A 23,310-nucleotide genomic window follows, 5' to 3' on the forward strand; every position below is an offset into this window, starting at 1 on the left:
CGAAATTTGCCTTGGAATTGCAGAGAGCTGTCTGAATGTGATGTTTGCATTAGGTGGCTAGGAAAGAAGAGGTCTCTTTTGATACAAACTAGGGCTCATTGTCATTGACAGTGGAGGGCAGACCTCAGAGAGCAAACAGAGATTCCAAGAAATCAGCCACTACACATGTTATAACAGACCCTATAGACAGCACTTCAGGTCATTTGGGTACAGATGAGAAACAATGAGAAAACTGTGCCGATGCCGAAGTTCATGGACCTCCCCGCAAATTTCCAGCTGCAGTAGCTCCAAAGGACAATCTGGCCACACTATAGAGGGTGTAGGGTGGGTAGAACCAGAGAACCAGTCTTCCCACTGAATGCAGACAGTGCAGTCGCATGCAAAATGTTCAATATCTCTTGTCTATCATGGACCACCTCACCAGGGGCCTCATGTATAACGCCGTGCGTAGAACTCACACTATAACATGGCGTAAGCACAAAAGCAGGAATGTGCATACGCACAGAAAAATCCAGATGCAGGTATCTGTGCATATGCAAACTTTCACGTTCTTCCACTACATAAATCCCGATCAGCATGAAAAGTAATGCACATGCACGCGCCTTCTGTCCCGCCCCAACTCCTCCCAGAATTATGCCTCTTTGAATTTGCAAATCGATATAAATAGCCTTCTGTGAAATGACAATGGGAAAAGCACAGGGGAAAATATAAGAATTTCAGCAAATACCAAGTGGAGGCAAAGGAAAAACGTACTATTTGTTGGTTTAAACAGTGGTATAATCAACAAAAGAAAGTTGATCGAGTGACATAATGTTGGAGAAACTCAAAAGCTCAAGTTCACAAAGTCGCACAGTGCCCGAAATAAAAAAGAAGTTGTCACATATCAAAGTCGGCGTGAAAAAGCGACTCGTAGCGGACCGTCTGAGTGACATATGAAAGCTTATTAGGGTACAGGGAAAAAAAATAGGCACACAGTGGGAAAAAAGCACGAAATGTCAACTTTAATCTCGAAATTTCCACTTTAATCACGTAGTTTATTTTGTCATTAAAGTAGAACATCATAAACTTCATCTTAAAATCGTTTATTTTACTAGTTCCTCAAATCCCATCGTAACTAAAGTAGGACATTAAATGCTTTATTCTGTGTTTGATCTTCTATATGCTCTATGTGTGTGAATCACTACGTGCTTCCGTTCTTTCTCTTCCTCCGACAGGACACAGAATCCATTACATTCGTGATATTACAGCTCTCTGAATAATTAAAATACTGAGATGTATACGTGGTATCTTTTTCATGATGATAGGAATGAAAGTATGTTATTAAACATGGGAACACAGTGGCGCAGTGATTGTTCATATCTCACGCAAGAGGCTTGCTGCACCATGTGCGACCTTCGATGAAATAATTTATTACAGAAGTACTGTCTCTTTCAAACGTACTAACCTCCAATTCATGTCCTTACTTTTCTTTCTCCAAATACCCAATCGCCACACAATCAGCTCTGTAATAGATGTTAAGCCATCTGTAAGCTTAGAACGCCGATTCTTCAAAACTTTTAAGGAACATTGAAATATCTTCGTAGTACATGTTTAATTATTCTGTCCGTCTATCCTTCCAGAGTCACGTCAGCACCAGCAATAATACAGCGCAATGCAGGAACAATTACTGAACTAGGTAGCGCTGCGGCATCGTGTCCTCACATGTTTAATTATTAACAATACAGATTATTTAAATGAAGTTAAAGTTTTATCTGTATACTATAAGCAACATATTTTGCTGCATTTCATCTTAAAAATGATATCGTCGTCATACACGCTTTATAAAGTGGTGCAGGTTGTGCAATATTATAACTGTAGTGCAAGTTTACAGTGAGGTAATTGTACTTACAAGTACAAACAGTTCTACAAGGAGCACTTGATGGACTGATTGAGTGCATTTATAGTTCTTGGGATGAAACTGTTTCTGAAATGCCAGGTCCGTACAGGAAAGACTTTGACGCGTTTTGCCACGGCTGAGGTAGTGTGTGTTTGAAACTGTATACCGATAATTCTCCTTCCGATCAGCTGCTGCTGCGATTCCCCACTCAGATACAGTGATTTAAATACTCCGAGTGGTGCAGTGAGAGTAATATGGAAAAAGATGATCCACTGTGCCAACCCTTAATGGGAGCAGCTGAAAGAAGAACAAGATGCAGTGAGATTCACAACGCTAAAGCAGTTATGGTATTTGGAATACTATGGCTATTCCCTGGACCATTATATTGCTGCAGGTTAATTACAATCAGATGCATTACACTAATAAACAATATGCAGTTAGTTTCAGTGTTTTTATAAAGCTGTGTCAGGAATATGGGTCTAAGAAAGAAAGGGTAACCACACAGGAACAGTAGCATTGCTTTGACGCTGGATGCCGCCAGTCTGCAAAACCGAGTGGAGAAATTGCGTATGCCAGGGTATGAGGCACCGTGGAAATGTGCGTGGCTTTACGCCAAGTTTAGGTTTTATACATCACGATTTGAGCGTGGAAATGTTCGTATGCAACATTTCTGTGCGTACGAGGCCCCTGATCATGGCAGTGCTGTTTAACAATGCCCAAATTGCCTCCATGAGCCATGGTCAGAATGTGTGATCGGAGGCAGCTAGTAAATACTGTATGAGTCCCAAGGACTACACAAACTTCATTTCAACAGGAGAGCTCAGCACATATTCTGTAGTACTAGGGGGCTCCGCCCCCTGCTCGCTTCGCTCGCCAACCCCTGGTCTTGTGAAATTACAAAGAGCGTGATGTATGAATGAGATATAGCATAGTGTGAAGGTGTAGATGACGCATATAGGAAGCAAATAAAGTTGTCCATGTCCAAAAACGGGTTCAGAGAGGTAGATGCTAACTTTGTGTATGGTTTGTCCTTGTGATTTGTTGATGGTCATGGTCAAGGCAGGTTTAATGGGGAACTGTCGCCGTTTAAGTGTAAAAGGTAATTCCAGGTCAAAACTTGTAAGGTCAATTCTAGGAATTAGAACAGTATTGTTAGCATATGATTCTGTAAGAAGTTTTGCTTCAATAACATTGTGTGGCATGGTGTTGACGACTAAACGTGTACCATTGCATAAACCCTGTTTAGTGTTAAGGTTTCGTAATAGCATGATTATTGTTCCGTTTTTAAGGCTAAGATTGTTTTGTGGTAATCCGGCTGGGTTAATAGTGTTTAAATATTCTAAGGGGAAATTAAGATGGTCATTGTCGTCATCAGAGTCAACTTTGTCAGAGCCTAGAAAGAGCTGTGCCACTCCAGGAAGTAATGAAATGACCTGGGGCCTCATGTATAACGCCGTGCGTAGAACTCACACTATAACATGGCGTAAGCACAAAAGCGGGATTGTGCGTACGCACAGAAAAATCCAGATGCAGGAATCTGTGCGCACGCATACTTTCACGTTCTTCCACTACATAAATCCCGATCGGCGTGAAAAGTAACGCACGTGCACGCGCCTTCTGTCCCGCCCCAACTCCTCCCAGAATTACGCCTCTTTCAATATGCAAATCAATATAAATAGCCTTCTGTGAAAAGACAATGGGAAAAGCACAGGGGAAAATATAAGAATTTCAGCGAATACCAAGTGGAGGCAAATGAAAAACGTACTATTTGTTGGTTTAAACAGTGGTATAATCAACAAAAGGAAGCTGATCGAGCGACAGAGTGTCGGAGAAACTCGATGGCTCAACTTCACAAAGTCGCACAGTGCCCGAAATAAAAAAGAAATCACATATCAAAGTCGCCGTGAAAAAGCGAGTCGTAGCCCACCGTCTGAGTGTCATATGAAAGCTTATTAGGGTACAAACAAAAAAAAGGCACACAGTGGGGAAAAAAGCACGAAATGTCAACTTTAATCTCGAAATTTCCACTTTAATCACGTAGTTTATTTTACCATTAAAGTAGAACATCATAAACTTCATCTTAAAATCGTTTAATTTACTAGTTTCTCAAATCCATTGTAACTAAAGTGGCATGTTAAATGCTTTGTTCTGTATTTGATCTTCTATGTGCTCTATGTGTATGAATCACTACCTGCTTTTTAAACGGGCTTTCTCTTTCTCCGACAGGACACATAATCCATTACATTCGTGATATTACAGCTCTCTGAATAATTAAAATACTGAGATGTATACGTGATATCTTTTTCATGATGATAGGAATGAAAGCATGTTATTAAACATGAGAACACGGTGGCGCAGTGCTTGTTCATGTCTCACGCAAGAGGCTTGCTGCGCCATGTGCGACCTTCGATGAAATAATTTATCACAGCAGTACTGTCTCTTTCAAACGTACTAACCTCCAATTCCTGTCCTTACTTTTCTTTCTCCAAAAACTCAATCGCCACACAATAAGCTATGTAATAGACGTGAAGCCATCTGTAAGCTTAGAACTTCGATTCTTCAAAACTTTTAAGGAACATTGAAATATCTTCGTAGTACGTGTTTAATTATTATATCCGTCTATCTTTCCAGTGTTGCGTCAGCACCAGCAAGAATACAGAGCAAGGCAGGAACAATTACTGAACTAGCTAGCGCTGCGGCACCGTGTCCTCACATGTTTAATTATTAACAATACAGATTATTTAAATGAAGTTAAAGTTTTATCTGTATAATATAATCAACATGTTTTGCTGCATTTCGTTTTAGAAATGAATACCGTCATCACATGTAAATACGCGCTTTATAAAGTGGCGCAGGCTGTGCAATATTATAGCTGTAGTGCAAGTTTACAGTGGGGTAATTGTACTTATAAGTCCAAATATTTCTACAAGGAGCACTTGATGGACTGATTGAGTGCGTTTAGAGTTCTTGGGATGAAACTGTTTCTAAACCGCGAAGTCCGTACAGGGACTAAAGCGTTTGCTGTGGCTCAGGCAGCATCTGCTTCATGCTGTGTACCGATAATTCTCTTTCCAATCAGCTGCTGCTGTGATTTCCCACTCAGATACAGTGACATAAATACTCCGAGTGGTGCAGTGAGAGTAATGTGGAAAAGATGATCTGCTGTGGCAACCCTTAACGGGAGCAGCTGAAAGAAGATGCAGTGAGAGTTACAACGCTAAAGCAGTTATGGTATTTGGAATACTATGGCTATTCCCTGGACCATTATATTGCTACAGGTTAATTACAATCAGATGCATTACACTAATAAACAATATGCAGTTAATTTCAGTGTATTTATAAAGCCGCGCCAGGAATGTGGATTTAAGAAAGAAAGGGTGATCACACAGGAACAGTAGCACTGCTTTGACGCTGGGTGACGCCAGTCTGCAAAACCGGGCGGATAAATTGCGTACTCCAAGGAATGAGTTACCGTGGAAATGTGCGTGGCTTTACGCCAAGTTTAGGTTTTATACATCGCGATTTGAGCGTGGAAAGGTTCGTACGCAACATTTCTGTGCGTACACACCGTTTATACATGAGGCCCCAGGCCTGGAGTTCGCCACCCCTGACCTACGGTAATTGGAGGTGTACATGCCTGGGCATCATTGTGAAATTATAGCAAAAACTAAAATAGCCCCATAGTGGCAAAAGGAAAAAAAAGTTTTAGAGTAAAAGTTACAATTTAATTAACTGCCATACAGATCTAACACGCATCACTGGGAATTGCCTGTAATTCAGCAACCAAACAAAACTTAGGTGTGTAATCTTGTCAGTGGGCAAGCCAGCAAATTGTGTGTGTGTGTGGAGGTGAAGTGAATCAGAGTTTGACACTGACAGTGAAATCGATCAGCTATGAAAAGAGAAGACTTCAGGCAGTACTGGTGGAAGCCCATTTGGTGTTTCTAGCGGGCAGTATGGGTTATCTCTGCATCTAATTTTACATCTTGGGCACAAATGACTATAGATATTTAAACCTATCCACTCTTTTCTTTGCAGTCTGACTTGTGAGTCCTGATCATCATTAAAACCATATATTCTGTCTTCTTATTATTTATCTCCATCTTCCAAAGTCCTTCTTCAGTCTTTCAACTTCCTCTCCACTTCCCCTTGTCTGGTGTTACACAACATAATGTCATTAGCACGAAACATGGACCAGGGGAATTTGACTTTCATCTCACAACTCAACACATCCTTAACAATATCAAAGAGGTAAGGACTTGAAGGAGATCCCTGATGCAGACCTACTCTAACTAGGCTATTGCCTGTTACAACAATGTTGCATTTAACCCATCTCCTTATTCCTTCATGTATAATCCTCACATATTTCTCTGGTACTCCTTTCTATCTCATGCAAGTCCAGACCTCTTGACTTGGCACTGTATCATAAGCCTTCTCCAAATCAATAAACACAATATAAACATCTTTCTGTTTTTCTCGATTCTTCTCCATCAGCTGTCTCAATGCAAAGACTGCAAAAATTGTTCTTCTTCCTAGCATTAAACCAAACTGCTCCTCCCATATGGTAGTCTCTTCAACAAAGCCTTCTCTCTATTGTCCATTCCCAATTTTTCATTGTGTGTTTTATCAGCTTTATCCCTTTATAGTTTCCACAATCCTGAATATCACTCTTCTCCTTATAAATGGGTACACTCACACTGTTCCTCCACTCTTCTGGTGTTCTCTCCTGTTCATAGACCTTCTGCATTAGATCCCACAACACATCTACTCCATCTTCTCCTGAAGTCTTCCACACTTCCTCTGGAATTTCATCTGGTCCTGTTGCCTTTCCATGTTTCATTCTTTTCAGAGCCTCCTTTACTTCCACCCACCTTATCCTTGTAGTAGCTGTTCATTTGGGACTCCATCCCCAAATACTACCTTTGGATTTTCTTCTTTTAACAGCTTTTCATAGTACCGCTCCCATCTATTCTTGATCCTATCATGCATGCTCACTGAAGACTACACCTTGCTGATCTTTCTTCTGTTTTATCTGACTAAAACTCTTCTCTGCCTTGTTCCTAGTCTTTGCTATTCTAAACATCATTCTCTTTCCCTCTTTTGTCTCCATTTTTTTCTTACCACTGCCTTCTTTGTCATCTTGTTTGTCTGGGTATTTATTTCTCTATCTTCCACCCTCCCTGATTGCTACCATTTCTTCTTTGCTTCCTTCTTAGCCTTTGTCATATCCTGCAACTCTCTGCTCCACCAGCATGTTTCTTTTACCCCAGGTGGGCACTTTTCTGTTACCCTACCCAACACCTCTTCACCGACAACTTTTCAGTTCTTCTGAACACCGTTCCTCCACTCCCTAAAATGACTGCACTTCATTTCAGACATTCTCCATAGACCTGTTCCTAAGCATTTCCTCTTGTAATCTCCACCACTTTATCCTCAGTGCTGCTTGCTGTGTTTTTTCTTATTTTTTCCAGTTGATTCTGATCACCACCAGTGAAGCAAAGGAGGACTATACATCTATAAGGAGTTGGAGACATGTAGTGTTCACTCGGCAGTGTCGGTCAGAACACTGGTAAAAGATTCAGACTATTCCACACAGCAGCTCTGAAAGAAATGATGGCTAATTTATTTGGTGATATATAAAGAAGTATACGTGTATTTTAATAGGCGTGTGTGGTCCACAACAACAGAGAATACAGAAATAAACATAAGTAAATACAGAAACCTCCAGCAGATGTCAGCATTATTCTCAAATCAGTTACTGACTTGTCGGCAGTATGAAATTTACAGCAAGAAAGTTTATCGATAAACAGTATCAGTAAACTTAAAGTAATGTATTATATTAAGGTAGCAGAATGCAGTTATTATTGAAATAAATGTTGCTGTATGTAAATAACACCGAGGCGACATTCTTAATACATAAACACTAAACAGTACACTTTAAACAATGTTACATCTTACCTGTATAACAAGAGGTAAAGCAAAATAAAAACAAATGAAACTTACTTTGGTCATTAAACACAGTTTCTTATTTATTCGGTATAATAAGGTCTCTTAGTTATTACAAATAACTATTTCTCTATGCGGAAATGACTTGTGCACATGCATCTCTTTCTCTCAGCGAACATCCCATAATACGACATGCTCTCGTGCATGCTGGGACATGCAACATGAAATGTGAGATGTGTCTCCCGACTGGTGTTGTCTTTCTAACAACCACTTTATCCTTCTCTTTCACATTTGCCCCATTTATAACTTAGCAATTCATTATCTGTTTCAAATGTGATCGTCTACACACTAGGAAGTCTTTCCTTTCCTCAACAACTGTAAGTCACAAGCTGATTTACTTTGTTTTCAAAAAATGTGTTAACTATTACCAGACCAGGTTCCATCACAAAATCTACTATCCTCTCCCTCTCCCCACTTCTCTCCCTTACGCTCCACCCTTCACATACCCGCTCTGTCATCTCTCTAGTCTTTCAGACTTGCCTGTTTAGATCAACACCAACAACCACCTTTGCTCCCTCCTGTAGTGCCCTAAGCTCGTCATCCATTTGTGCCCAGAACTGGTCCTTCTCATCTTCCTCACAGCCCACTTGAGGAGCTGAAGTGGATTCTGTCAGCATTAACTGTGCTCAAGCTATGAATGCCCATCTCTTGCACTGCACACTGACAAACACACTCAGACTCAGTTATGCAGATTCTAATTACTGCAGGTAACCTGCAAGTCTTTGGAAGGAAATTGGAATATCTGAGCAAAACCCCTAAAAACATAAGGAGAACAAGCAAACATCACACAGACAGACCGGACTGATAAATGAACTCAGAACCCTTGGATGTCTAATACATAGTGTATAATAACAGGTATGATGGCTGAAGGACTGCCAGGCTTTACTATTTCATTGTCCATTTTACTTGACAAATTACACAATACCAATGATTTTGCTTGCTTTCCAAGTAATATGGACTCCCACAGTCCAAAGACATGCAGGTGAGGTGAATTGGTGTGTGAGTGTTTTCACCCTGTGATGGACTGATGCCATGTCCAGGGGTTGTTTCTGCTTTGTGCCGATGCTCGGTGGGATATGCTCCAGCTTCATCGCAACCATACTTTGGATAAGTGGGTATAGAAAATGGATGAATGGATGATTAATATCTAGTGTAATGGCAGCCAAGTCTCAAAATGTTCAAAATATAAATCTTTAATTCATGTTTGCAACTAATAACATAATGGGCGGCATGGTGGTGCAGTGGTAGTGCTGCTGCCTCGCAGTTAGGATACCCAGGTTTGCTTCCCGGGTCCTCCCTGTGTGGAGTTTGCATGTTCTCCCCGTGTCTGCGTGGGTTTCCTCCGGGCGCTCCGGTTTCCTCCCATAGTCCAAAGACATGCAGCTTAGGTGGATTGGCGATTCTAAATTGGCCCTAGTGTGTGCTTGGTGTGTGTGTGTGTGTGTCCTATGGTGGGTTGGCACCCTGCCCGGGATTGCTTCCTGCCTTGTGCCCTGTGTTGGCTGGGATTGGCTCCAGCAGACCCCCATGACCCTGTGTTCGGATTCAGCGGGTTGGAAAATGGATGGATGGATAATAATAACATAAATGTTGGATGATTTTCTCATTTCTTTGCTTTTGCTATGGTCTAGTCCACAGTCCATTTCCTCCCTTGAAGGTACAGATCTTACCAATATTTTGTGCCAATAAACACAGGCAAGCAAATAAACAAACAATAAGGGAAGACAGCAACACTGATGACATCACTGATATGTTGTATTTGCTACAAGTGGTTTTGATTCTAAGCTTCATTACAATCTGAGTAACGTCTGTAAGTTCTCCCCATCTCTGGAGTCACCTGGTGAGTGACCTTGGGGCGGTGAGTGCTGTTGCCTCACGGATGCAGCATCCTGAATTCAAATTTCATGCTTGGTCTTTTTGTATGTGTGAGTGCGTTCTCTCCCCATTTGTGTGTGAATTTTCCCTCTACATGCCAATGATGTCAACATTATGTTTACTGATGATTCCATGTTGACCCTGTACATTTACATTTACTCATTTAATAGACACTTTTATTCAAAGCAACTTACAAAATGCGTCACCATGTGGGTTTCAGTATGCAGAGTAAAGTGCGTGCAGTGATGGATCTTTGTCTGCAACCATACACCACAGTCACTCAAGAACAGGTAATCCACTTGAAGGTAATGATGTTCAGGCCTGACCAGTACTTGGATAGGAGACCATCCAGGAAAAGCTTGGGCTGCTGCAGAAATAGAGGTGTTGGTGATGTCAGCAGGGTGCACTTAACCTGATGTCTGCGTTGATCTCAAAACCCCAGTGCAGTGATGGGGACACCTTGTTGTTAATACAGCACTGTCCTTTACATGAGACATAAAATGGAGGTTTTGTGGTCATTAAAGATCCCTGCGCCTCCTTTGTAAAGAGTAAGGTTAATCTCAATATCCAGGCTAAATTATTCACCACTGCTTAATCATTCTGGACCCCTAAACCCTAACACTGTCCCCCTAATCTTTCCCTGTCCCTTATTGGCTAACTCACACTCCTTCACCATCTAATAGCTAACGTGTGGTGAGCGTACTGGTGCTGGAATGGCTGCCGTCACATCAAAGAGGATGTTGCATATTAGAAGTGTTTGAAAAGGCTCTCCAATCTCCATGTAAAATCACATTGAGTAGTAAGAAAAGTGCCATAAATGTAAAGAGTTATTTTTGTATTATTATCTGATGCTAGGGTGGACTCCAGGCTCTACCCTGAAATGGATTAGTGAGATGGAGAATATTAATAAGAAATTCTGGGTTTGTATGTTTCTTCTGATCTAGTGAATACAATGAATGAATGTTTTAAAATCACCTCAGATGATCAAAATGAACACAAAACTCCAAATCAGCTAGATCAGCTTTGATCAGGCCAAAACCAAGGAGAAATGTTTGTCTTTTGAAATAGGATGTTAGACAGAACAGACGTATTATCTTTTCTCAAGCAGTGAAAAGAAAAAAAAAAGCAGAATTTTGATGCTAAATATGGCAGTATAACATATATTTCAGTTAACTCACTTAACTAATTTCTGTGCTGTGATCAAAACAAAAGAATAAAAAATGTCCACCCTTCCTTTTAGGCTGATTTCTGTGAAACGTTGACAATTTCCCATAAATGAGGACAACACCCAACCTAATTTTAAAACTGAAAGTTGATGAATGATAAGAAGATTGGAGAGTCTGAAGGTCTGCCAGGAATCGTTATTTTATACTGCGACTTGGAAAACTAAGAAAAAGAAAGATTGCTGTTAACTTTTGCTTCTTATTCTTCTCTGCGTCTTAGTGATAGAGAATGTTAACATAACTTGAAAATAATGAATGTCACTTTGCACTTCTCACTTTAACACGTCTATGCGTGTTTAAAATTTAGTTTTCATTGTTTGTCATGGGAAATGTAGGAGTGCAGTTAAAGAGAACTTTGCTTGGGTCACTTTTGAAATACAGGTCTTTTTCATCACGGAGTTCTCTGTCTTTTTTCAGACATTTTTACAGTAAGAGCTACTGGACATTTATTTTGTCTAGGAACAAAATAATAAATGGCATCTGCTTCCTAAACTGCTGCTGCACAAATGATTTAGTGTTAATGTTACTGCATCGCCGTTTTATACTCATCTTGAACCTCAAGGTGTGCTGGTCTAATGTGATCTACGCACTGGTACGTTTGGTTGGTGAAGCGTATATTTGTTTAAAGATGAAGTAATAGTTGTGTAGGCATGTAAATCAACATTTTTCTTACAGAAATTGATCACAAATGTTGGTGAACACATAAATATTTGTATCTTAATGCATTTAATAGCCGTTGTTTTTTTTTAATCATTTTTCATCAACGTACATTCAGCGCAGTTATATAGTCAATTTGAACTGTTATGTTGTTTTAGTATGTTGATTGTGTTACTTGTGGTTAATGACGACAACTTAAAAGGAAAGTGATTTAAGAAAAAGTATGCACACGTGCAGTATAAGGGGGCCAATTCAGTCCCGTCCCCCGGCAAAAGTGTCAATCAAACCTCAAAATCAATGACATTTCACAATTAGAGCTAGCACAAAAAAATAAATAAATAGTAGCACTCCCTTGTGTATGGATCATTGCATGATCCAATTGTAGTCACTTACTAGTTAAGTTCTTGATTCCTGATTGTTTTGAGGTGTAGAGATCAGGATATGAGGGAAGTATCACGCAGAGGTGCCTTTATGTATAACATAAATACACTAATTTTACAGTTTCTACTAGAGGAGAACAGAATGATTCACCTGTCTTGTCCCGAATTCAGAAAGCATCAAATAACAATGCATGTACTGTACGTGTCTGTTCTTCACACCTGTGCTTGAAATAAGTTAAAAATAACCATTTCTTTGCAAACGTGAATAATTTGCTTTTTTTTTGGTTGTTTTAGACATGACGTTTAAACACTTACGAGGCACAAAGTGCTACCATATACTTCATGTCAGGGAATCTGCCACTGCCAAAATTCAAGTTCCTCCTTTAGTTGCAAAAATTCTGTTCTTATACAGCTTAAGTGAATTAATGTGTAAAAACTTAATGAATAATTTTCCTTATTTCTTCTCATTTGCTAAGGAAGCCATATTGGTGTATTCTTACTGTTACTTACATTTGAAAATTATGCGCTCATGGAAATTCTTACTCTCCTATCTTTTATTAACTGTAATGACACTTATCTGGATCTGTTTTTGTAAACCTTATTGGTAGTTTAAGTGACACACATGCATGCTGTCTGAGTCCACTTAATATTAATTTACTCCATTTTATGCTTAGGGACATAAATATGAAAAAAAGTCAGTTATATAAAAATGCAGCCTTTGCCTTCAGTGAATGTCCACCTTTAACTAACAGCATTTTCTTATTAAATTATTGCAAACATCAAGTGGTGAATAGATATAATTTTCTTAAAAATTAAGGGCAACTTATGATACATTGCAATATTTCTGTATTCTTTTTTATTTTATTTCTGTAATTGAAGACTCATTAGTATATTATATAACTTAAACATAACCTCTCTTGACTTGTAGCGTGATCGTATATAACCTAACATCCATTAAAATTTTCTTGATCACCACACTGTCTGTCGTACATTGAAATGGGTCCACTATGACTCCTAAGTCCTTCTCATAAGGTGTACTTTCAAGTTTCACACCTCCCATTGTGTATTCACATCTAAGATTGTTCCTTCCTATGTGTAAATGCTTCAAATTTACTTACATTAAATTTCTTTTGCCTCACATCTGCCCAAGCCTGTATGCTGTCCAATTCTCTACATAACATTTCTGCTGATCCTACATTATCTGCTCTTCCACCTTTGGTAGCCCCTGCAAACTTAATCATCTTATTATTATATTCCTTTCCAGATCGTTAACATATATTGAAAAGAGCAGCGGCCCCAGCACTGATCCCTATGGGACTTCAAGTTTAAAATCACCTGATTCTGTAAAAGTTCCCATCACAGTAACCCACTGCTTCCTATGTTTGAGTTAATTTTGTACACATCTTCAAAACTGCACCCTGAATTCCCACTCCTTTTAGTTTTATTATTAACCTTTCATGTGATACTTTATCAAAAACATTCTGAAAATCAAGATAAATTTGAACATATGCCCCTCTCTGATTGTGTTGTTTTGTTGCTTCCTCAGAGAACTCAGGCGTATTCCTGATAAACAGCCTTCCTCATTTGAACCCATGTTGAGTATTTGCTAACATACTTGTTCTAGACATGTCTTGATCAGCCTTTTCCTTAGTAATTCCTTCATTAATTTACCTGTAATGCACATTATACTTACTGGCCTGTACTTACTTGAATCAGCCTGATGACCCTTTTCATAAAATTGGATAATGTTTGCTTGCATCCAGTCTGTAGGAATTTCCCCAATGTGCAGAGATTTTTGAAAAATATGTGCCAAGGGTTTATATGCAGTAATGTACTTATTGTACATATATACAGTATAAAGTATGTACTAACTCTTAAGCACTCAAGGATAAAAGTTATCTGGTCCTGGTGATTTGTTAGATTTCAGCCAGTTTAATCCAAACAGTATTTCTCCCTGTGTGATTTGCAATTTACGAAGTACCTCTTTAGTGGTTCCCATTATAAAATAAAATTAGCATATTTCCTTCCAGGAAGGGTCTTTTTGATATAAAATTGGGTTTTTGAGTTTGAAAGTTCCCAATAAGTGGAAAAAACCAGAAATCTTTAATGTATAGCAGGCTGGAGAATATACCAGCTCAATTAAACATGGACGTAGCCTGATTGTATTGTAGGCAACAAGAGTTCTTTTACAATCTGGAACACCTTGGTAATTAACAATCTGTTATTATCTATTTACAGCTATTTATGGAACCTGTTATGGATCTAAATAAATAAAGGTCTTTACTGAAACCTTCATGAGGATGGCAGTTTAGAAAATCAAAACTCTGTTCCTATATTGCATCACTTTGAAGGGCCACTTTGGAACCTTTTAAGAAAGACTCACTAGTGTTTAGGTTAAGATCATCTCCTGGGTTCAAATTTATAAAACATGCACAAAAAAGAGGACTGAAGGGTGTGTTTACAACTTTCCTTTCAAAAGTTAGGATCTATAAAAACAAACTTGATAGAAGATCTTTTACATATTTACAGCAACTCTGACCCATCTGTACATAACCTTTCAGAGAAAGTGGGAAATGACGACACCCCTGACGAAGTAGGAAGATGCAGCCAATGAAACCAACTAAATGTTGAGTCTTTCTTATAATATGCTTTGATAATGCCAAAATATTAGAAGACTTAGACACTAGACAAATAGTCATACATGAAAAGAGGGAGTTTTTAGGAATTGGAATGATGCGTCAGGTGGGAGGCTACTCCACCAGCCAAAGAAAGTCTTGCAGGATTGTAATTGCATGTGTATAAAGTGGATTAGCACAGTCCATACATTGTTTTTTCAGGTGGACAGATTTTGAGGTGCATTGATGTGCGCAGTTATTCAAGATGACTGTGATTTATTAAGGGTAAATTGCATAGATACAGTATGTGAATATGAATTTTTGTGCACGCATTTTCCAGTTTTTTGGCTAATGCATTCTTTTTCAGTTGAATCCACACAAACGTTTCCCTGTGGTGTGGTATATATTTTGGAATTGTTGATTAGGGATACTGAACCTGTAAGCTTTTCATTTATTAAATTTTGAAGAAATAGATCAGTATTAAGAAACTGAGCTCTTAATGTGTAAAGTATATTTTGTTCTGAACATCAGAATGGAACAGACAGGCTCACCACACAATATTAGAAATTCTGCACATAAATAAGTAAATGTATTTATAATTTCATTAAACTAAGGCACACACTAAGCCACTGTTGTTAGGGCCATATTGGGACACCTTAAAACCCACAAATATGGACCTTAACAAAGGGAACAGCCATGGCTGACCTTGTTTTGTCCATATGAATGTGTGATGATTGCTTATCAACTCTGCTGCACACCCGTAAATGAGATGTTGGACTCCTTGTTAGTCCTGTTTGGCATGCCATCTGTCTATAGACTCACCAGATATCACTTCTAAAAAGCTGTGGAAAGATGAGAGGCATTTAAAGAATTCATAATCACTAACAAGTAACAGTCTCTACCTCTTTTCAGTTTCTGGAGATTGCAACATCAATATTTCATCATTTTATAAAAACAGGTGACTGGAATGCTATAGAAAAAATCAACAATTTACTTGCCTAATTAAAATATATTTTTTGACTGTCTTACTGTTTCTGTATAGTCATTTACACTTGACTTTAATGTACATCAAAATATTATTCATTTACAGACAAACTGGGACTGTGTTTAAGGTCTCTTAGGTCATGTATTCTCGAAAATATTACTATTCTGGAAGTTGTTATTTTCCTTGTAAATGTGACCTAATCTCTATATCTTACTGAAGCTACAGACACACAAATCAATAAGTAACATTCATTTCTGTTTCTTTTGAGATGTCAGAACATACTGAATATGAGCAGGAGACAGAAGGCCTTCAGAAGCATTTAAAAGAATTTGGACTTGACCCTGCTTATTGGCTTCCGAAGTTAAAAGAAGAGTTGGGCATTGTCTTTGTTCAAGCTTTGTCATATGTGGGAAAAGAAGACTATGAGGAACTTTTACCGCACTGCAAAGCAAATTGGGAGAAAAGAGCACTGAAGAATATGTTTAAATTGAAACATTACCCCTATCAAAAGACTAACGCATGTACAAATATCCAAAATTTTGAAACAGAATTAAAAGCAAATTTTACAAGATATCCCCTTATAAAGAGAAAAATAAATGAATATTCTGCACTCACTCATTCACCCTTCATTGGTGTCATAGAAAGACTGGGGCTCAAACGTTTTTACCCCAAGAAACTGACAATGTCTGACATCCTGGTGATTGACAAGTTCTCCTTACACAACTCTCAGCCATCCATAGAGCAGGAGCTTCCTTTTTGTTTTCTTCAAAAACTTCTCATCGTTGACTACAGAGCAAGAGAAATCACAATTGAAACAACAGAAAAACAGTCAAAATCCTCTCTAAGCAACCTTCAGATGACAAGAGTAATGAACGTGGATGATTTCTTGGATGAAGACTGCAGTATTCAAGGTGATGATATTGCCACTGAAGATCCAACAAGCCTTCACTTCATGGATGTCCAGATGGCCGTCTATCACTGTGTTGACATGACCGTCTGGCAGTATATCACATCCAAGTTGTCATTTTGTCAGTTTGCTCTTCCTCTCTTGGTTCCAAACCCTTTTGACAATCACATTGAATTTCCTTTATGGTCGTTTCAACTGCTCAAGAAAAGCTGGAAGAACTTAATTAAATAAGAAAGTGGATTGAAAGGAAGAAATAAAAATGTGTGTAAGACTCCTGCGCCAGTTGTTTCATTTCTACGTTTAGGTCCCTGCTCTTCCTCCAAGTCACAGCTCTTAAATGGCTTACTGAACAAAGGTAAGCACAACACTTTTTACCATCGGGATTGTAAGGGTGCAAGAGAGAAGAGTCTGTTCATGGATGGTGTTGTGGAGATTTCATGGTATTGTCCGGCAAGTAAAGAGGACGATCAGTTCAATGAGTGCATTGCATTTATGAATCTGCGTGGAAACCCAAAAGAACATGACAAACAATGTGAATTTCTGTTTGAAGTTTCATCTGTAAATGTTGCAGTTTTCAAAGATTCTCATGCAAAGGATAGTAAAGGAAAAGAAATTTTACACAAACTGTTGAAATCACCAATTCCACTGATCTGTCTGCTTGATGATAAAGAAAAAGTATCAAAAGTGAGTAATGAGACTAAAGTGAAGATACCACTTCTAAACAGAAACCATGCTGATCTTCTCCAAGAATTGACAGCTTCCATACAACATCTCCTCGTCAAGTCACAGTGCTCTTTGAATATCCAGCAGTGTGCTGATGTCGCCAAGAAACTTGGTGTTAATGTGGATGAAGACGATAAACAATGCAAAGAAGCCAAGGCTGCAGCAGAGAGCCTGGTGAAGCCATTCAAAGGTCAACCCCTATGCTCAGTTAAAGAGAAGTTCTTCCCTCTACAAGGAGATCTGTGGCAGAACTGGTGTAAGAAAAATAAAGAGCTCACCCGTCTACAAGTGAAGGAAAACCGAAGCCTTGAGCAGCAGAGAAGTGACATTGAAAATGAAAAAAAGAAACTAAGAAAAGAACAGTGTAGGAGAGCTGATCCTCTAAATATGGTAATGAAGTGCTTTATTGAAAATCTGAATCCAAAGTCATTAAAAAGTAAGAGACTCTTTCTTAATTGGCTAGCGAGTGCTTTTGATGAGTTAACATTTGATAAACGTTTTAAAATAGAACAAGAGCTCTCTTTGATGTGGTCACAAATGGAGGAACTAAAAGAAAAAGGTGAAAAGACAGATGCAGTAAAACAAGAATTTGAGGAGAAATCAGCAATACTCATGGCTTCATCCTTTGGCGTAGAACATGTGCTTAGAGAACTTGGTCAGATGTATGGGGCAGTATTAACACAACATGAGAAGAAAGAAAAAGTTATGTCTCTACCAGAACTTGCTGCTGACCTCATAATCGCTGGATATCCCATTGAGCTAATGGATGGAGATGTGTCTCACGTTCCTGTGACCTGGGTGAGTGCTGTCCTTGAACAAGTTATTGAGAAGCTGGGTGACAAAAAGATTTTTGTCCTTTCAGTTTTGGGAATTCAAAGCACTGGGAAGTCCACTTTATTGAACGCCATGTTTGGTCTTCAGTTTGCCACAAGTGCAGCCAAGATGCACCCGAGGAGCCTTCATGCAGCTGATTAAAATCAAACAGGACCTGCTGGATCTCAACTTTGACTACTTGCTGGTGGTCGACACTGAGAAACTTCGGGCTTTAGAGCTTGGAGACAAAGGCACACTGAAACATGACAATGAGCTTGCAACGTTTGTGATTGGAATTGCTAATCTGACTCTAATCAATATATTTGGGGAGAATCCATCTGACATGCAGGACATTCTTGAAATTGTCGTTCAGGCCTTTCTGAGGATGAAGAAAGTAAAACTGTCACCAAGCTGCTGTTTTGTTCATCAAAATGTTGGTGAAATAACAGCAGGAGAAGCAAATATGGTAGGAAGAAGACGGCTGGAAGAGAGACTGGACTTCATGACTTGGATAGCAGAAAAGCAAGAGGTGTGTGATGTCACTCGCTTTTTAGATGTCATCAGGTTTGACATCAACAGACACATTTATTATTTCAGTCACCTTTGGGAGGGAAATCCACCAATGGCCCCTCCAAATCCGAACTATAGTGAAAATGTTCAGAAACTGAAACAAATGCTGCTTTCTGAGGAAATGAAAGAAGGGATCTTAAAGATTTCAGAATTTAAAACCCGTGTGAAAGATCTCTGGTCTGCTCTCTTGGATGATGACTTTGTCTTCAGCTTTAAGAACACACTGGAGGTAGCAGCATACAGACGGCTGGAAGAAGAGTATGGGAAATGGAGCTGGGAGCTGAATAGACATGTTAAAGACTGAAAATGAATTGCACAACAGCATTGAAAATAAAAAAATTAAAAAGAAAAGAGGAATTATGAGACACTTGCACAAGAAATGGAGGAGTATTTTGCTAAGGATAAAGACAAAGACTTGATGGTTCAGTGGAAAGAAAGGACTCGACTAAACTTTAAGGACCTGAAAACAGACCTGGTGAAAGCAGATGAAAGAATATTGAATGAGTTCATGAAAATGAAAGAGGGTGTCAGAAATCTAGAAGAGCAGAAAGGGAAATATGAAGAAGAGCTGATGAAAATGAGCCAGGAGTTGGCACTGGAACTAAAAGGTAAACACTTGCAGGATCAAGAACTTGAAAACAAATTTGAGAAAATGTGGACGGAGTGGGTGACTCGAGTGAAAGTGGAGATGCCTCCTCCAATAGAGCCACACATAGAGATGGATGTGGAAAAAGTTCTTAATGAGAAATATGACATGAAAATCATTCGCTCCAGCAAAAACACAAAATCATACAAAAAGTTAAAAGAAATTAAATTAAATGATTTTTCTGTTTATATAAATATAAAACTACAATACAAGATTGTAAATGCTGTCATGTATGTATCACCATTTAAGAATGATGATCAGGATCAGCAGTGCATGAGTGACCTCACTAGCAGAATAAAACAAGACATTTATGGTTACATTAAAGAGAAAGAGGAGGTCAGAGTCAATTACATTCAATGTTACATTCATGAAATTGTGATGAAAATTGAGGATCACGTCAAACTTTTTGACTGTAATGGAGGGAGATTTGACATCAAAAATGAATATCCTGCTGACATGGCTTTGTTATTATGTGAAGAGGCAGTGATACCGAGATTTAAGGAGATGCACTGCATATTTCAGAAAGCTAATAATCCCTTAGCATATCTTGACAACAAGAAGGAGGAGTACTTGAAATGCTTTAAGTTGTTCAGCACAGGAGCGACTGCCACAACTGTGCTTGCATTCATTGTTGCTGAAAAACTGAAATTAGCCATCCGGGAGGAGGTTTATAAAAGAAGCCTTATCACGATCACTGACCAAATAAAATATAATGACCCAGCTCTGAATGGAAACCGATCCAATCTGGAGAATCACATCTTATTGGCTCTAGTGAAAGAGCGAAACTTTAACAAGTTTATGCAGTACATACGGTCTCCAGAAGAGCATTTTGCTGAGTTCATTAAGACATGAGAGAAGGAATATTTTGCACGGACAAATGAAGAGATCCTTTCGATATTTAGAGATCACATAAATCAGATAAAAGTAACTGTCTGTACAGCATTTCTTAAGTCAGTTCAAAACTCAGAAACTGAAAATATTCAGATATCTGCCTGGCTGGAGAGATTTTGCTCTGCCCTTGGAAATAAGATTGTCTTCTCCAAATCAAACATGAGAGGCTTTGACAGTGACACAATTCAAGATGTCAGATTCTTTAAAGAAAGAATGACCACTTTGCTAGAGACAGTCGCTGCTGATTTAATATCAGAGTTTAATGACTTGGATTCTGTTGATCGTACAGCCTTCAGGCGACAACCTCATGATATTCTAACAGAGCAGATCAGTGGATGTTGGGTACAGTGTCCATTCTGTCTGGCTATTTGTGAAGCTACAATCCCAAATCATGATGGTAAGCACAGTGTTCGCTTCCACCGACCGGGTGCACTTAAGGGTTGTCACTGGCACAAAACAGATCACTTTGTCACTGATATTTGTTCCACTCTTGTAGACAGTAACCGAAGGTACTTGATTCATGAGGACAAATACATTCCTTATAGACAGTATCATTTAGGAGGCCCCAAATATGCAAGCTGGAGAATTACACCAGAAAGAGAATTTCAACCAATCTGGAAATGGTTTGTCTGTCAGTTCAAGTTTGACCTGGAAGAATATTATGAACTGCGATTTACTGATATTCCAGAGCAGTGGAATGAAATCAAAGATGAAGAAGTAATTACATCACTTAATAAATAGATAAATGCAGTAATCTATAAAAATAGCACATAAACATTTTCATACTATATATTCTTTCATTTTAAACAACTATAATTTCTTTTATATACATAGCAATGTATATAATAGTTTTATTAGGAGATAAAATTGGACAATGCAGTGTTCCAAATGTGATGTGCATTTCTCATTAATAACACATTCTAACGCCAACTCATTGTTAATGCTAAATGTTTGCTTGACCTGATGCCACACTTTTTTATCATTGCTGTTTTACAGCTTCTGGGTCCTGTGTTTGAATCCCGACTCAGTTGTTGTCTGTATGAAGTTTGTATGTTCTCACTATGTTCTCCCTCTGGGTACTCCAGTTTTCTGGCACATCCCATAGACATGTATGTTAGGCATATTAACGTAATGTAACATTCTCAGACCAACTTAATCCAATCCAGTGTTTTAGGGGGCTGGGGTCTCTCCTGGCAGTATGGTGTGCTAAACTGGAAACAATCCTGGACAGGACACCATTCTAGCCATTTACACAGACCCTCACACTAAGCCAGCACTAATTTAAAGTAAGCAGTTAACCTAATCTGCACCTTATAGGGGATGTGAGATGAAAATTAGAAGACCCACAGAAAAACCTTCACATGCAAACTCCACAGCAGATGACTTCCAGGTACAGAAGTTTACCAGAGGGCACTGAATTCCTATGCCAGCAGTGCTACCCACTGTGCCACCCAGCACATTTTACACTATAAATTACTATGTGATTAGTTATTTTAGGTCTGATTTTAATTGTGCTATTTAATGGACTGACGTCTCATCAGCTGGGCCTTCCTTCATTTTTCCCAGTGTTGTGAGATGAGAACCCACCACCCCCAACCCCCCATGACAACAATCTTTGACTGAGCTGTTTTGATGATAAGTGGAGAGATGTTTAACTTCAAAATTTTCATTGAGGGAAGACAACCATTGTCATTACTGCATGTCATTTATTGAAATTGTCACTTTTTAAAACGTATTTAAATGTGTAATATAAAGCATACAATTATTATGTAACATATCTCAAGATGCTTTGAATCTAACAACAGTTATATTTTCTTGGCTGTTTTTCAACAATATTAACTTTTACCTTAAATTCTCAACTGTTTTATTGCTGACTTTAACCATTTTCAACTATTTTCCTTCCTTCATCTTCACATAAGCAGAAAGATGAAAAAGCAAAAGGCAGCTTTGATACAAAAGATAGCATCAAATTTGCCAACAGGATTGCCTGTTCTTTGTGGGCATCTGCTCTTTTAGGCGTCAGTACCCAGAGACTAGTGGCCATTTTCAGTACAGTACATGGGGAGCAAGCCGACTGCTCTGGCAGTCGGAGAAATCAGTGTTTTGTGTCAAAGAAACTGAACACATTTGAATTATTGGGAGTGGAGTGAAATGTGATGACCAGAGCTGTGCTGTGTGTTTGTCCTTCAGCAAATTGATGAAGATCCTCAAAGTTCGGATCATTCTCTTTGTTTGCCAAACATCATTGAAACAGCTTGAGCTGTTATCTGGTGATTCATGTATTTATAATAATATTAATATGCAATTAAGCTGCTTTGATAATATTTGAATTGAATCAGTCATGTTGACTTTCAGGCCAGATTCTGAATTTGTTTCAATATGTTCTTCTTTATTTTTCTCATTTAAACATATATTTGTAGAAAATGTCATTTATTTGACCAAATAAACTAATTTCTAAAAATCTCTTCTTTGTGGAGAAAAATATGTGAAAAATGAAAAAATGAATCCGCAGTTTAAAAATGCAATATGGTACCAACGATTCCCTTTTTAATTTCTTGTGGATAGGGAAAGTATTGTAATTGTTCAAAGAATCAATGTCGAGGTATCTCAAAATACCATTTTTGGAATTATATCTGTGTGTGTGTGTGTGTAAACACGATAACTTCAGCACGTTTTCACTTAGGTTAACTAAATTTTGCATACAAGTATTAAGTACAAAACGTAGGTTTCTGTCAACTTTTAGGCTATTTCCGATAACTGGAAGTGGTACTTTACATTTTATTCATGAAGCTCCGATTTATTCAACTTTACTTTTAAAATAATCGTTCCGTATATTATTAATTTGATTTGATTTGTTGTTGATGGTTCTTTAAAGTACATGGTATAAAAATATGATAATTTTCTTACGGTTTACTTCTCAAATATCCATCACCATATCTGAGTATATACGAGAAAGTCCAGAGGAGACCACACCCGATTTTTAAAATTAGATTCCATGTAGTGGAGAACACACTTAAAGAAACAGAAAATATTTATTTTACACGTATTCTAACAAAATGATAGACATTCTTATATTTTGGGGAATTTGCTGTACCAATGCCCCACTCCCGGTGTCTTGGAAAGTCCTGACATCCATCCATCCA

General features: G+C 38.5%; 2 protein-coding genes across 2 annotated transcripts in view; both read left to right on the forward strand.

The window, feature by feature from the left end:
- LOC114642878 (interferon-induced very large GTPase 1-like) overlaps positions 1-23,310 on the forward strand; it is a 68,868-nt gene that overhangs the window by 15,635 nt on the left and 29,923 nt on the right. The window lies entirely within an intron of this gene.
- On the forward strand, positions 15,819-20,271 carry LOC114642886 (interferon-induced very large GTPase 1-like). The gene is given in 4 exon segments (XM_028791637.2): positions 15,819-18,186; positions 18,188-18,915; positions 18,917-18,969; positions 18,972-20,271. Coding segments are annotated over 4 exon segments (4,239 nt in total). The 5' UTR covers positions 15,819-15,885; the 3' UTR covers positions 20,129-20,271.

This window comes from Erpetoichthys calabaricus, chromosome 12 (assembly GCF_900747795.2).
Source record: "Erpetoichthys calabaricus chromosome 12, fErpCal1.3, whole genome shotgun sequence".
Lineage (NCBI taxonomy): Eukaryota > Metazoa > Chordata > Cladistia > Polypteriformes > Polypteridae > Erpetoichthys > Erpetoichthys calabaricus.